This window comes from Abramis brama, assembly GCF_963993115.1.
Source record: "Abramis brama genome assembly, chromosome: 5".
Taxonomy (NCBI): Eukaryota; Metazoa; Chordata; class Actinopteri; order Cypriniformes; family Leuciscidae; genus Abramis; species Abramis brama.
Genome location: NC_139967.1, coordinates 9,828,156 through 9,844,517, shown reverse-complemented (window position 1 = coordinate 9,844,517; position 16,362 = coordinate 9,828,156). Strand labels below are relative to the sequence as shown.

The 16,362-nt window shown below is 34.3% G+C and overlaps 1 protein-coding gene across 2 annotated transcripts in view; it reads left to right on the top strand.

The window, feature by feature from the left end:
* Window positions 1-3,222: 3,222 nt before the first annotated feature.
* slc39a14 (solute carrier family 39 member 14) overlaps window positions 3,223-16,362 on the top strand; it is a 34,855-nt gene continuing 21,715 nt past the window's right edge. The window contains exons 1-2 of one of the 2 annotated variants that reach the window (XM_084114087.1): window positions 3,223-3,428; window positions 14,757-15,051. In XM_084114087.1, coding sequence (XP_083970213.1) covers window positions 14,782-15,051 — 270 coding nt within the window. In that variant the 5' untranslated portion in view covers window positions 3,223-3,428; window positions 14,757-14,781. Of the gene's footprint in view, window positions 3,429-5,683; window positions 5,808-14,756; window positions 15,052-16,362 lie in introns of those variants that run through there. The other variant, XM_084114086.1, reaches the window with a different exon arrangement.

The following is a 16,362-nucleotide window of genomic DNA, read 5'->3' as shown; positions in this document are numbered from 1 at the left end:
ACAATGTATTGTTGGCTATTGCCACAAATATACCCGTGCGACATGTGACTGGTTTTGTGATCCAGGGTCACAATTGTGTATTTTCTGTATTACTAGATCATTTTTTCTTGAGTAAATGGAAAGAATAATTCGGTAAAACAATAACTTTACAATAAGGTCCCATTTGTTAGCTACATTACGTGTACATGAACTAACAGTAAGCAATTCTTTTTTCCTTTTTTTTTACATTTATCTTAGGTGATGTTTAAACATTTAATTCTGAAAAACAAATTCTGCACACTAAAGTTTGCATCATCATCACAAAAAGTTATCTTAACATTAGTTAACATTAATATAAACAATGAACAATTGCATTATAACATTAACAAATAATAAATGCATAAAAAGCCTTATTGTAAAGTACCCATAATTGCTTTCCATTCTAAAAGGCCAGAGAAACAGAAAAAAATACTTTAAATGCTCTATTTACTGTCAAATTTGTATCTGGGCAGGTGACTAAAAATAATTACAAAACAATGCTCTAAAATGCCACATCAACATCTTGAGACTTTCATTACTCCATTTGAGCAATTTACAAGTCACAAACTTAATGTGCTGAGGGGTAATGTATTGGAGACTGAAGTTGAAAATAAGAAATGTCTACAAAAAGAACCAAGAATATGTCGCTGTAAATCTAAATTAAATTTGTGAAGTCTAGAAATTCAGGGACTTTGTATTAGGGCTCAATGGACAATTGAAGAGGGAGGTATATTTGCTTCCACTAGATGTCAGTGTTTTCATGATCACTAAACAAGAATTTTTTTAAACTAGCTTAAAAAAAGACAATTATCAGTCATCAATGAAATAAAAACATTGTAATGCAAACATTGAGGCAGACAGAATGTAACCTAATAACATAGCTATATGTAGACCTCTCGCTTCTCTTAAGACTTCCATTGGTTGTAATGCACTACAAGCCTCCAGAACCTTCCGCTCAGAAGTTTCACCCAGATCCCCAGTGTCATAGGTTGTCAATCACACTCACTGTGACTGTAGCATGATGCCCAACGTGTGTGAAGTGTCAGGTGCCCCATGTATCCCAAATGTATTTCCAGAATCTCCCTGGGTTGCTCAAAGCCATTTCCTGTCACTTGCAGGCAATCTAGCACCATCTGAACAAGACTCCTAAAACACAGCTGGAGCTCTACCCAGCCGTACACATAGGCTATCTACAGACATTACAGATAAAAAGCAACAACCATTTTATGTGCAAGATTATAGTTGGATGCCACTCACGATGTTAGTGAATTAAACATGCAATGTGATGGGGTTATGAGAGAACGATGTGGTTTGACCATTTTAACGTGAATTAATAGCCGTGTCTGAATTCCTGTGCTTCCTGTACTTAATTCAATAAAGACCTTACATCTCAGCTTTTGTTAAAGTACAACCTTAAAGTAGGCATAAAACAGAAGTTGCGATAGATTTTTCTTCCCTATCTGCATTCTTTCTCAACATAGCCATAGAGTTGGTAACAAATATTTGACCAAAATTATGAAAACATGATCAATTCTAAAACACAAAGTTTGACCTCTTCAAATCGAGTTGGGATACTCTCCTGTAGTAGTCTACAAGATTTAAAATATAAAATATATAAGCTGCTCCCGACGAGCTGGATGGCGCCTTGCATGGCTGACACCGCCGTCGGTGTATGAATGAGTGAGTGAATGGGTGAATGAGAGGCAATGTAAAGCGCTTTGGTGGCCATAGGTCTGTGAAAGCGCTATATAAATGCAGTCCATTTGTTCAGTTGTGACGTAAGGAATACTGGTTCTTGGTCCATGCCTCTACTTGTTTCACTTGTGAACACTATCTCAACAGCTGTTTATGAGCACTTTTTATTCATATTACACATTTAACTTAAGATATTCAAACTAACGGTGAACACTACATTCTCTGTGTGTGCTCACTGCATCCCAGAAATCAATATTTTAACAATTCATAAAAGATTAACCAACCATCTGATTTTTCAGTAAGGAGATAGGAGTATGATCATGATTTTTCAGTAGTAATTCATCTAAAAAGATTCAGTGTCCATCCACTTTTGCTATTGACCTTTGACCTGTTTGTTCTTTGAGCTATGATGTACTAACAACAACTGAAGAAACTTGGGTTATATAAGTACAATTTAACCACGAGGAGAAACTTTCTTGGTACACTTACACTTGAAAAGAGCCACTCCTGGCTTTAAGGGATAGAAAAGTGTCCAGTGGTTGCACACTTGAGAATCTTGAGCATTAATTAACCATATTATATAATAATATAATATTCAGACATCCTACTTATTTTATGCATTAATTTGGCATACCATGTCTTTATAATAGGGCAGTATGCATAATCAGATTTCACATACTTTTTTTTATACTAGGCACAATACAGATTTTAGAATGTGAACATTCTTTCTCAACATAGCCATAGAGTTGGTAACAAATATTTGATCAAAATTATGAAAACATGATCAATTCTAAAACACAAAGTTTGACCTCTTCAAATCGAGTTGGGATACTCTCCTGTAGTAGCCTACAAGATTTAAAATATAAAATCTTATACATAATATTACGTCGTTTCAAATAGATTTGGGACACTAGCTCTCTTCGTGTTGTACAAGATTTAAAACATAAAATACATAATATTAAATATAGAACACTGTCGTGTGTTGTACACGATTTAAGATATAAAACTCACAGCGACTCTGTTCAAATAATAATCCGTTGCATTTTTGCATTTAGGGATTTGAGCACAATGAAAATAAAAGACAATTTACCTCGATTGGTAAATTATCAAAAACGTTTGACATCATGAAAAGAAACCGCGAGATTCGCCACGTGCACCATTTGTGACCAGTTTTTTCTTCTAACTTATATGCGTTAAAATCGTCTTCTAACTAACTTTTAACTACATCTAACTAACTAAATGAAACTGCTCACGTACGACCTCGATTCAACGTATTAAAATATAACACAAAATCTCTTGACCTTTGTTTAGATGGCACTGGTGTAAAGCGGATTCTCTCTACTACAAAAGAAGGAAATAGGCAAATATTTAATCATGAATATTAAATTGGGTTGTTACGAGGTACTCCAATGGGAGATGCTTATCTAATTAATATTAATTTATTTACGCTCTCGCCTGCCTGTCTGGTTTGGGCTGCTGAATATTCATAGACAGTATGAATATTAAGTAGAATTCGCGGGGCGGCGCTCACTAATGACGCAATCTCGCCCCGCCCCGTGTGTTAGTTCCACGCTGCTGTCTTGTGAATGGGTCAAGACGGGGGGAAAAACCATCCGGCCTCTAGTTTTTAAACGAGTGGGTACACCTATGTCCCCTCTTTAACCGTCAGATAACGGACCTGTCACCCGCCGACAGACCAAGAAATCTAAAATTTGGTGAGCGACATCTTTTTTTAATATACTCGGCTATCTGGCTAACCATTAACCACGTCAAGGAGGTTTGCTGCTTTTACATCAGATGCGCGCGAGGATAAATCGTGTTATAGGCTGTGCGTTAGTGGCGTGATTACTGGTATTATTGGATGTGAGCGTGTCTGACGCTGTAAATAGACAGGTTTGTTGATGGCCTGTTGTTAGCATAGATGATTTGATGTTTATCATAATACGCAGAAGTATGAGTATACAGACCTTCGTCAGTACTGTTTACTTATAATTGTAGGTCTTACGTTGCAGTTTACTGGCCATGACCAACCACAAATCCGAGAGCCAATGTCTTTATTCACTTGTGTTATTACTAGTCCTGGTGATTATATTATCATTATTATCATCAATATAAGAGCAGGCAGTGTTATTGTAACGTTAGTAAGCTTGATCTATTTGTTGTCTTAAATGGTAGATCCTGTCTGTTTACTGTTAAGTTTGATCTAATGGGATAGTTTTGAAAGTTAGCCATCTTTAGCTAGTCTGTTGAGATTGTATTTGTGTTCTTCTGACATGCTGTATTTATATTAATGTTTTGTCTGACTGTTTTCTGGATTTTGAAGATTTAAAGCTTGACTTGTCCATGATGTGATGATGATAATAATGTAATTGTAACTTTCATTCTGTCCATTAACTGTTGAATTAAGCATTATTGTAATAATATAGTGTATGCGTGGTTCAATTGATTGTGCTAAAACAGATGTATTGAGAACAGAGATTTATAACAGGGTGGAAAGTGGCAATGTAATGCAGGTTTAAACAAACAATTTAATGATGGCAAATGAGACAGATAAAATTGTTAATGAACATATATTTAACATCATGTTTTCTTTAAAAGTCACAAAAATATAAAAACAGAAATCGTGCTTTTATCAATTGTTAAAGTGTTTAAGTGTTTAAAGATTTGCAACTTTTCACACATGAAATTCCACTTCTGTTGACTGATTTATTCACCTGACTATGACTAATATAGGCTAGTATATATAATAATAATAATAATAATAATAATATTTATAATAATTATATCTCAAAATAACTTTAAATTACTTTTCAAGTATTAGCCTACTAATGGATCTTCGTGAAGTATATTATTATTATTATTATTATTATTAATAATAATAATACAGGTTTCCTGTTGTCACAGAACACAATATTGTAATTCTAATAATTCAGTTGGTAATTTTTGTAGTGAAGATAATGTTGTTATTTTTATTTATTTTTGACAGTGAATGAACTTTTTTCTCCTAAACTATTTTGTCACTGAGAAATTGCTATTTTTGAGAGTCTATAAATGATTCTAAAATTATAATTATTATTATTAGGGCTGGGAAAAGATTAATCGCGAAAAATCGCATCCAAAATAAAAGTTTGTGTCTACATGATATATGTGTGTGTACTGTGTATAATTATTTTGTATATATAAATACACACACATATGCATGTATATATTTAAGAAATATTTGCATGTATATACTGTATATATTTATATATAATTTATATTATATATAAATTTGAATATTTTATATATAAATAACAAATATTTCTTAAATATATACATGCAAGTGTGTATTTATATATATATACAAAATAATTATACACAGTACACACACATATATCACGTAGACACAAACTTTTATTTTGGATGCGATTAATCGCGATTAATCTTTTCCCAGCCCTAATTATTATTATTATTATTATTATTTTATTGAAAAATACAGAAATTCATTGGTCAAAAAAGGTTTGGGATCCATGATAATAAAAATATATTAAATAATTAATAATTAATCTAAATTAATAAAGACACTTGATTTATTGAAATGAAAGTGTGCTTTTGGCCCTGTTCTCTGATGTAAAAATGAAGATAAGAGTGATTACAGTAATCACCAGGGTTGATTACTCCACTAACTACCTCCAGTGACCAAAAAATCAATGGAATCACTCACCTAGCCTAATCCTTGGTGGGGGTGGAAGGGTTGTCAGATTTGACGTATTGTGGAAAGCAGTAGAACTACTTGTTATCCATTTTTCCAGCTTAGTGGTTAGGCAAGGGTTTCATTAATGCTGGATGCTGATGCCTGTTTGTTGGTGGTAATTATTTTTGAGGATGCCCCCCCCACTAGCTGAAGGGAAGTGCTCTCTGGCATTATGTCGTTTTCTTTAATGATGGGTCTTATGATTTAACTACAGTGCCTCTGTTAACCTCATTGTCTCCTGTATAAAGGGGCTTTGATCACCCAAGCCCTGGGCATTTGAAAAGTCCTGGACTGTATGTGTCAATTGAACTAGCTGTTTAGGACTAAAGAAGAACTTCGGTATAAAGTAGATGAGCAACAGGTAAAGTAGTTTTTTAGCATTGCTTGTGCATGGTTTGTATAAATATGTGAGTTAGTGACTGTTCCAGCGATTTTTAATATTTGCTCCTGCTGTCTTTGAATGAAGCTGTCACAGAAGGATTCGAAGTCTTGCCAACAACAACAGCGTTCAAGTTGTCAGCAGTCAGCAAATCTACTTTAACAAAGTCATAGCTCTCAAATTTCTTATAACCTTGAAGAGGGTTTGTTCTGCATAGAATATGTCTTGCTGCCACTTGCATTTCTGCATCAGAACAAATTTTGATTGCATTTTGTGGCTATTACAATTTGGCTTCTTGTTACCAGAGTTTGAGAACAAAGCACAATGTGTGGGACAAGGTATGCACTAAAGTGAGCTCCTAATTCTTGGTGTTTTCTAACCTTAAAGAGATATTTTACCCAAAAATTCTGTCATAATTTGCTCACCCTTGTCATTCCAAACCTGTATGACTTTCTGTGGAACCCAAAAGAAGATATTTTGAAAATAAAACAAAATCAATGGCTACCAATGTTGTTTGGATCCCAGCGTTCTTCAAAATTTGTGACAGAATTTTCATTTTTGGTTGAACTATCACTTTAACATTGATGATATATAAGCAATAGTAATGTTTGGCTGTGCAAGCATTACTAAGTTGTGTAAAAGTGGTAGTGATAAACAGCCAGCAGGCTTGTGTTTAAGTGTAGCTGTAATGCTAATCCAACCTAGCACATTGTTGCTTAAACTGCTTTTCTCATATTTGGCTGGATAATGTTGTTTTTGGAGCAATAAGTATTATTGTACAGCTTGCTGAAACACAGCATGTCCTCTGTGAACTTTGAAAAGCTTTTCCAGTGCTTTCCTTAGAGAGCGTTCCCCCTCTGTCACCTTTCCGTCCATTGTTTTCCCTGTTGTCTTTTCCCCGAAGTTGTGCGTGTTCTTAGAGTGTCTGCTTGACAACAGGTGTCTAGTCGTTAATAACAACCTCTCTTGTTTTTTTTCCCCTGAGTCATGCTATAAAACCTGACACGTCAGCAGCGTGAAGATGTCTATAAAGTGGAAAGGTTTGCTCTCTTTTCCACTAGTGTGCAGGTTAGTCTGCATTCCTAAAAAGGGACATTCAGATTGAATGTGAGTTTAAGAAGTCTCTGGCTTATTTAGGTCATTTTGTTGTTGTTTTACCATTTCTCTTTGAATTTACCAAATAATTTCAAGAATTTAGGAATGACGAATTAACAAAATAGTATTATCATAAATGAACATTAAAGATGCAGTAAGCAATTTCTGAGAAACGCTGTTGAAAATGGATCAGACTGAGCACTGCAATACATTTGTACTCAATCAGCAGTAGGGGGCGTGTCCACTCATGATGGGGGAGGAGAGAGAGTGAGCAAGAGGGGAGATCTGAAGATAGACTGTAGAGAGAGAGATGGCTGAGAGACATTACAAAAGAGAAAAGCTCAGAGGAATATCACTGAAAAAAAGAAGGGTTATGATCAGGCTAGAGCTTTAGGACTCATGTTAATAATATTAGAAACCCTTTTTATTTTCATAATATTTCCAGCGCTCGAGAGAGACCTAAGCGGGAAGGCCTGAAAACAGAACCCATTTGTGGGTAACATTGGTTTTGCTATGTTTCACAGAAGCAAGATATGCTGCTGTTGTAATGTTAGCTATAGCAACAGGACCGTTTTGAGTGTCACTGCTTGTCTTGAGCTGCTGTGCTGCTTTAGATAAACAACCAACTCTTGCTTTTATAAAGTCTTGTATTTTTTTCTTCCTTGTCGATCGTTCGCCATCGCACTTTATTTTTTGAAAAGCATTAGTTTGCTTCACTTCAGCTATGATAAAAGGACATTTACTCTTGCATTGCATGTTCATGCATTTTGGGGGCGGTGCAATGAAGGGAGGGATGTGTTTGCTTGTTTCAACAGTGTTTCTCAGAAATCACTTACTGCACCTTTAACTTGGATTAATAAATGTTGTTCTTAGTTAATTATATCTAGTGCATTAACTAATGTATAACAAGTTGAATTTTATTGTAAAACGTTTTTTTTTCAAGATAGAAGAAAACATAAACAAATACAATGCTAGCATTTATCTTATTAGCAATTTTGAACAGGACTCTTGTTTAAGATCCTATCAGAAATGGCATTAAAGGGTATAACACCACTGACAATTTAAAACGTCCTAATTAAAACGTTTAGCCTAATTAAAATAAATTAAAAAGATTTTCACAAAACATGTAGCATGTATGTAGAAACATGACTTTCAGCCTAAGAAGTGAACTAGACTTTGGCCTAATGTTGTTTAAAGTTATTTTGGTGTTTTTATACTTAAATTAATGACAGTTGTTTTTATCTAAAGTATTAATATTCATTTTACATTTTTATTAATCTTAAATACACTGTCTCTTACCTACACATGCTAGTTCTAAAGATAAACTTGCATTATTTTGATTTATTATGATGGTCATTTAATTAAACTGATTTGTCTAAAGACTGTTTTAGGCTGAGGATGGTTCTCCAAGCTTTGCTTTGTATGGTGTTGATCAATCCATAAATTCAAATCCACTACTGATTATTCGTGATACGGATGCAATAGCTAGACAATCTCACTTCAGACTGAATACCAGAAATTCTTCTCAATGACTTATCTTGTCTCCTGAAATAACAGCAGTCCACAAAGATCTCTTCAGACAGGGTCATTATGACCCCCTGCCGTTATCTGAGATAGAGTGCTGCTGCTGGAAATCATATCAGTGCATTGTTGTGTCTGTGTTCCAAAATAAATGCTGGGTTTAGACGGGCTGAGAGTTTACTTTTGTATCAGCCAAAATAAAGATATGTAAATAAATGATTCTGTAGACAATGTGGCCAAATCAAAACTCACTGCTACTGTGCAAGTAGGGTTGTCAAAAGTACTGGTACTTCGGTACCAAGTTGGTACTGAAATTTTAAGAATGTGATGATACCAGCGTGTCGGTAGTACTGGGTATATTTGGTACCCACTGATAGGTGGCTGCTTTCAAATGCTCTTGTGTGCTCTGTGAAGAGTGTCAAAGGTTTCTGTTTACAATGTGCTTTTGAATTGTTGATTGTTATAGCTAATCGTAGACATATCTTTTGAGCGTGTGAACGCAATGGCCAATCAGAGGTGTCTGAGTTAGTCAGAATCCGTTCAACACCGCTCAAAACACTGGGGTTTTCGTTCACCGCGCGCGCATGGTTCTGCAAGCTCGCAAATCCTTTCATTATTACCAACAAAGTGTAAATGCAATGTAAATAAGAGATTCATTGTGTAGACAGCATTTTTTTTTTAGCTAAACGTAGCCTTAGTGATCGACAGCTTCAGTGATTATAAAGGAAACGCTCTTTGCTCACTTTCTGCTTATAACCCATATACAATTTGAATAAAAGTTTTGTTTTTCATGTTGCTCAGTACAAAGTTCTGGATTTACAACTGTATCTAAATGAGTGATTGAATCCGAAACTGCAATGATTGACAGTGATATAGCAACAGACGGGACAAAACAATCTGATACTGTATGTCTAACAAAGTCTTAGTGTAAATGCCAACTAATAGACCCGCCACTTGTTCTATAATGTGTACATTTCTTTGACCTTTATTTTATGACAAATTTTTCACTTGATCTTTTTATAAACAATATTTACTTTTGAATGCCACATGCTTTTTAAATGTATTATTTAGGCTACTTGTAATTATTATCATCATAAATAATATACTCATTTAATTTAATTTTTTTCTTCAGAAAGATAGATAGATATTTTTGCCGTTTTGTGCAGGCACAGAAATTAGTATATTACGCAATTTTCATTTATTTACTCTTTTCTGGAGAAAGATGTGTGAATATGTGTGAAAAAAGTATTTTTAATTGTAACGTTACTTTATATATATATATATATATATATATATATATATATATATATATATATATAAAATAAAATAATATATAATATATAATATATATATATATATATATAATATATAAAAAATATATATACATTTTTCACCGATGTCTAGGGGCTGTTCACACCAGGTCACTTCATGCGTTTTCTCAGATCGGATTGCAATCTGATTTATCAAAACGATTCCATTTATACCTGGTTACATATACAAATGTGTGGGGTTTTTTGGGGTTTTTTTTGGCGGATATAAATCCGATCTTCAATTCCCGCTATATGCAGATTTAATGGAGTGCACGTCACCGAAAGCAACAGTTATGAGATACATTATTTTATTGATCATCAGCTAAAATTTCTGAATCAAAGCCCGCAATAAGAGAAAGCGGAAACAGCCCTGGTAAGATCATTTCGTTTCTTTACATTTAATGAAGATGATTGTGTGTTAAGCGTCTGCGACTTACTTTCACTTTGATTTGCGATAGCACGTTGATGCTCAGCTTCATCTGCGGCGATACGTGTTGCAGTAGCGTCGTCATATCTGACAATAACATGACATATAGCCTATAACACGCTCTCACATGTTTATTTTTTAATAAACCATATTCAACAACATATAAAAATGAAATAATCTTTAGAGTAAAGCCGCAGCCATCATTACCAAGCGCGAACCATTGACAGTGAATGAAACAAAGCGAACTTAGCCTGCAGGCCGTAGTGTGACATGCATAAACCAATGGTGTAAACATAATCATAGATGACGCGCCACGGGTTTTTATTTAAAAGAAAGAACGTAGCTTATGTTTGTATGTAGGTCTAGGTAATTTATATTCACAATACTTAATAACTAATATTATTTTATTGCATTTGTATTAGTTTGAAGAATTGACAGGGTCTGTCGGGTTACGGCAAACAAGAATATTTTTAAGGATGGCCTTAGGTGAGTGTATGTATGTATGTGTATATATATATATATATATATATAATACACACACAAACACACACACACATATATATACATATATATATATATATATATATATATATATATATATATATATATAAAATAATTTAGCAGTTTAAAAGAACTTCTTGTTGTGATGTAGGCCTAGTTATAGATTTCACACAATGTGCCTATTTTACATTTTTTTGAGTTGTCAGATGTTCAAAGGTGTGTGCTGTACTACAGAAACACAACTTGCTTTTTGGAGGCCCTCATAAATTATCAATAAGCCATCGAGGATCACATTTCCTCTGTCTCTCCAGCTCATGAGCATAAGCATAGTCAGCATACCATAACCAACATCAGCACGGCGTGGTTAACCTCTTCTCTCACACCCTGCTGTTTTTGATAAACATTCTCATGCACGTTTACACTCACACAGTAATTTACACCCTGTTTGTGAGTCAGGATTGCCAACGCATCATGCTGAAGAAACAATATTGAACCAGATAGATTTCATAAAATCAAATTTAAAAGCCATTAGTTATTTCCTCATATTGACTTGATGACAATCAGTATTGACCTTAGTCAACCGGTTTTACTTCTTTCACAAGTACACTTTTGTCTGATTTTTGAAGACGCTCGCTCCGAGTCTTTGCTCTCTGTGTTTCTTTGCTCCACAGTCAGCCAAGGATCTGGCAAGTTACGGTTTAGCAAGCTTAGCCTTGGCTGATTTTTAAGTGCCATTTCTCAAAGGTCCTTTGTGAAGGTTTAATGGCACTTCAGTAGTATTCAGTCTTTTTGACCCAGATTAACCCTAGTGCAGGTGAGTCATGGGTCACGTACAAGTCAAGTCAAGTATATTTGTATACTGCTTTTCACAATACAGATTATATCAAAGCAGCTTCACAGTATTAAATTAAAATAATACAACAAGGTTTGTTTCTAGTGGAATTTATTGATTGATAAAATTAAATTAAATATCCCCAAAATATCCCCAACTGAGCAAGCCAAAGGCAACAGTGGCAAGGAACCGAAAAACTCCATCAAGTGACCTAATGGTGACCTGAAACTCCATCAGGTGACCTAATGGAGAAAAAAAAAAACCTTGGGAGAACCCAGGCTCAGTCGGGGGCCAGTTCTCCTCTGGCGTAAAGATTCACACTGTAAAGATTCAGGAGAGAATCCCCTAAATAATCATTGTGTCTGTAATTATACCAAATACAGTGAACACAAATTTAGATTTTGGCAATTTTACCAAACCTGCATCGACAGAGGCATCCTGTTTTGTTTTATGCTTATCTCTTGCATTGTTGCCGTGTCTGCTTGTTATAAGTGCTTTGGCCTTTAGTTCATAAACCTTTCATGCAAGTCTACTCTAAACTAGATTTTCAGCTGCAGAAATAGTACTTATATGTAAAATATCACTCCGTAGTCTTTCACTGTATACATTTAGATGAACCCTTATAAAAGTTATTCAGTCAAGAGCAGTGAGTGAATTTTCTTTTTTTGTCTTTTGTTTGATTAACATAAAAACTCTCACTTTAAGAGTTGCACACATTCAATGTACTCTTACACATGCATTTTCTCACGTTTATCTTCACTTAATCAATAACTGACAATGTTATGTGAATAACATAATGTTATGTTATGTCGATGGTACTCGACAAGACGGGCATTTTGACAATGTTGTGTGAATATGTAAGCTCAGTACGTGCACGTGAAAGAGAATATTTCCGTGCTGTGAGACGCAGCATTCTGGGTGTGTGCTTTGGATGCGTGTTGCATACAATTACACACAACTTATCACACAGCGCACGAGTACCAAACTGACGTGGGTACTTTCTTATCTACTTGTGCATGAATATTTAATTTGGCAAGGTTTAAAACGAGAAAATTATCAACTTCTGTGAAGATGCAGCACTGGCCCGAGTGCCCTTAAACACTGACATACAAAGACATCTGAGATTAAATGTCCCATATGGTATTTGGAATCAGAACTTTTGTATCTTTTTGGTTGTTCTTACCTAAATTTGATCAATAACATCATTAAACATTGGGATTTATTTGACACAATTCATCACTGTACAAAGGAATACTATCAAAATAAGAATTGGCGTTTGTTGGAAGTTGTGATTTGCAGTTAATATTCACTTAAAAATTTTAATGATTAATATGAAGCAGATTATACGAGATGACGTGGATGGAAACAAAAAAAAAACTATAACAAGAATTAGCTATAAGATAAGCTTTTTGGCACTTAACTTAAAATGTTTTTATGATGGATCACAATGAATATTCATTGACCAAGGCTGGAAATATTGGATACATGCATAGGGCTGAAATTTATTTTAATTTAGATTTTGTTTAGAAAAACTGACTCCTATCGCTTCCAGGGATTTTGATTAATTTTGACCGCTGCATATTTCCATACTCTTTGGCATGTTTGTTATGCTCTTGTATTCATTCTTTTCATTTCACTTTGAGAACTCATTATAGAGGGTGAATGTGTAACAGTTGTAAATTGTGAACTTGATATATAATGCATCATAATTTGCATTTAGGCTACTTATTCATTTAAATGAAACCTGGATCAATAATTGTCTTGCTTCTTCACATTTTCAGTGGTAAAGATTGATTTGGGTTCTCTCTGGTTTTACTCTGCCCCTCCTTCTGCAACAGTAGCCTTTGGGACCTGTTCAGAAGGGGCCCCCTTGGGGCCAATTATCCAGTGTTTGAGACTCACATGTTAGGAGTTAGGCTAATTTATTTTAGATTTTTTTTGTTCATTTTGTGTTTGAAAAAAATCTGGTATTTGGTTAGCTGGTTTATATTTTGAATTAGCTTTATATATATATATATAATTTTGATTAAATTTTGAATAAAATTATTTTATTAGCAAAAGCACAAATAAATACAATATAACAAAGATACAAATGAAATAAACAGTGCTTTTCATGTTTTACAGGTAGGTCTGACAGTAGTTGTCAGGTACAGAATTTTAATAAAGTAAGCAAATGTAAAATTAATCTTTATTAAAGTTACAAATGTTATTCAGGCAAAAGCAGAGTGTGATTTTTATTTTTTATTTTTGTTGTTGTTTGATTAACATTAAAAACACAAACAGCATCAGGAATATTAGGCTGCTGTCACTTTAAGACTGACTGCACGGATCCAGTACACTGATACTGATACACATGTGTTTGCTTTCTCAATTGTTTACGTTCGCTTAAGACATAGCCGACTATGTTTACTAGGATACTTGACTTTCGAGTCTTCTTGAATCTTGTCAATGCTTAAACATTCGTGACGATGCAGCGCTGGTCAATCAACTGTCTGAGTGTCGTTCACGTTGGTTCATGTTCATGCATCGTTAGAATTCATAAAAATGTTACCGGCCAGGCGAGTGACAACATTTCATATACTCGCCAACACCGCTTCACTCTCATTTGGCGCTTGGCGAGTGTTACTTTTAGGCCATATAGTATATATGCATTTATATATTTAAGTTTAATTTGTTTTTATTTAACAAATTTCATTTGGCTGCCAAGGCAACACTTACATTTTGTGTTTTTAAGTAGGCTATTTTATTTAAATTAACAAACAAACATTTTTAACATTAAAGAATGTTCTAGGCCTGTTCTGGACAGTAGAATTATATTTTCATAATCTTCATATTCTGTGTGATGGTTATTTCACAGAAGTTGCAGAAATACATTTTCAATCTAATTTCCAGGGGCTCTTTTTCTTAATTTATTTGTTTATTTATTTAGATATTTTTATTATTAATATTATTACTATTACTATTTTTGTCAAAACTTAATTAGATTACATTCATAATGGAGTCAATTTAAATACAAGTTTGCCAAAACAATACATAAAAAGTACCTAAACATTTATTTTTAATAATGTGCACCTAAGAACATTTATTTAGAAAGTAAATAATGTCAATTTTGATTTCACACACTTTAAAGATGGCTGTGTAAAGATGATATGGTTTCTGTGAAATGATGGTCATTAGTGATGTAATTCTTATTCATTTACCTTGTTTTTTCATTTCTTTTTCCACCTTTCTATATGTCTATGCAGTGCTCAACGTGTTGCTGGTAGAGTCATGACCCTGAGACAAGCAAATGGCTGCAAACAGCTGACCTTGACCATAAGCCTGACCCTGACTCTGGGACTGCTCCAATGGCCAGTAGGAGATGTTAGTGGTCAGGATGGACTGTCTCCTACTCAAGTCCTTCAGGAGCTGCTGACACGCTATGGTGACAACACCAGCATCTCTGTCCCTCAGCTCCGATCGCTCCTCATACGGTTAAATGGAGGCCAGAGTGGAGACCATGACGCACAAACACAGCCCACCAAAACCAATGGATCTAAGGTGCGTCAAAAAGGTTACAGAAAATTTGACAGGATCTTTATATGTATTTGTTACCCAGAGAGCACTTTCACACGTCTAGCTGGCCTCTGTTTGTTTGGTTGCTTGTTGCACATACAAATACATGGATATTGTGTTCAATGTTCTGTGGTTCTATCTCTTACATAATTTGAATATGAAAATCAATTATTTGGAAAATACTGGGCATTCGCCTGCCATTGCAAGAATATTAATTTCCCACCCTCTTTTTACTGCATTATTTTGTGTTTTTCATTTAATTTTTTATCCTTATAGTGAACATTTATAGATATAAAAAAAATGGACATTAGCCGACTGTTTCCATATTGTAACCCTCTTTATGGCAAGTTAAAAAGATCCTCCGTACTTGCTGATCTGAAAAGTCCTGTTTTCCTGCATTGGTTCACATGCTTTGGTTTGCGAGGGGTGTTTTAAATACTTTTAAAGCTCAGTGTCGGTCCTGATTCACTCCTAACACGAAAGAGTTTGATCTTCTCAGGGTGCTTTATAAGACATGACAGACGTCTAATCCTCTGCCACAACAACTGTCACAACGCCAGTCAGTGAACTGTTAGGTCAGGTGTTATTGCACAGGGTAGCTCTTGCTGCTTTTTAAAAATATATTCTAAATGATCTATATTTATATCAACTGATTTATATTATTGTCAGGTTTCATAAATATAGAGAGAGCCTGATTTGTTAAGAAGGTTTGCTTAATATCCTAAACTGGCACATGCAATATAAAGTAGAATCTTTATCACATTATCACATGATCCATCAGAGATAATTCTAATATGCTGATTTGATGATACTCAAGTAAAATGTATATTAGTATTGATGTTGAAAACAAGTGCTGCTTGATGTTTTTTCATTTAGATCTTTTTAAGAGTGAAAAAACAACAACATTTATTTGTCACTGATCAATTTAATGCTTTCTTTTTTTGAACAAAAGTTTCATAAATAATTGGAAAACATTTTTTTGTAAATGTATGTATATACATATTTATATTTTCATTTAAATCCCTGGTATTACAACATTAACTGACTGAGTGTTAAGTAAGTAGACCCTCTCAAAACCTCAAATATTTGTCTTTGGTTTGACATTTATACTCATGTCATTAAGTTTAAGTTTTTTTTAGAGGCTTTATCTCTTGTGCCTCCTCTCAAGGTGTAAGTTAGCCAAGAATAGCACATTGTACTGTATCAGTTTGTCCACACTGATAATAGGCCATATTGAGCTGTCATTATTTTTGTACACCACAGAGAGCATTTTTTTTGTGTTAAAGTGGAACTTTT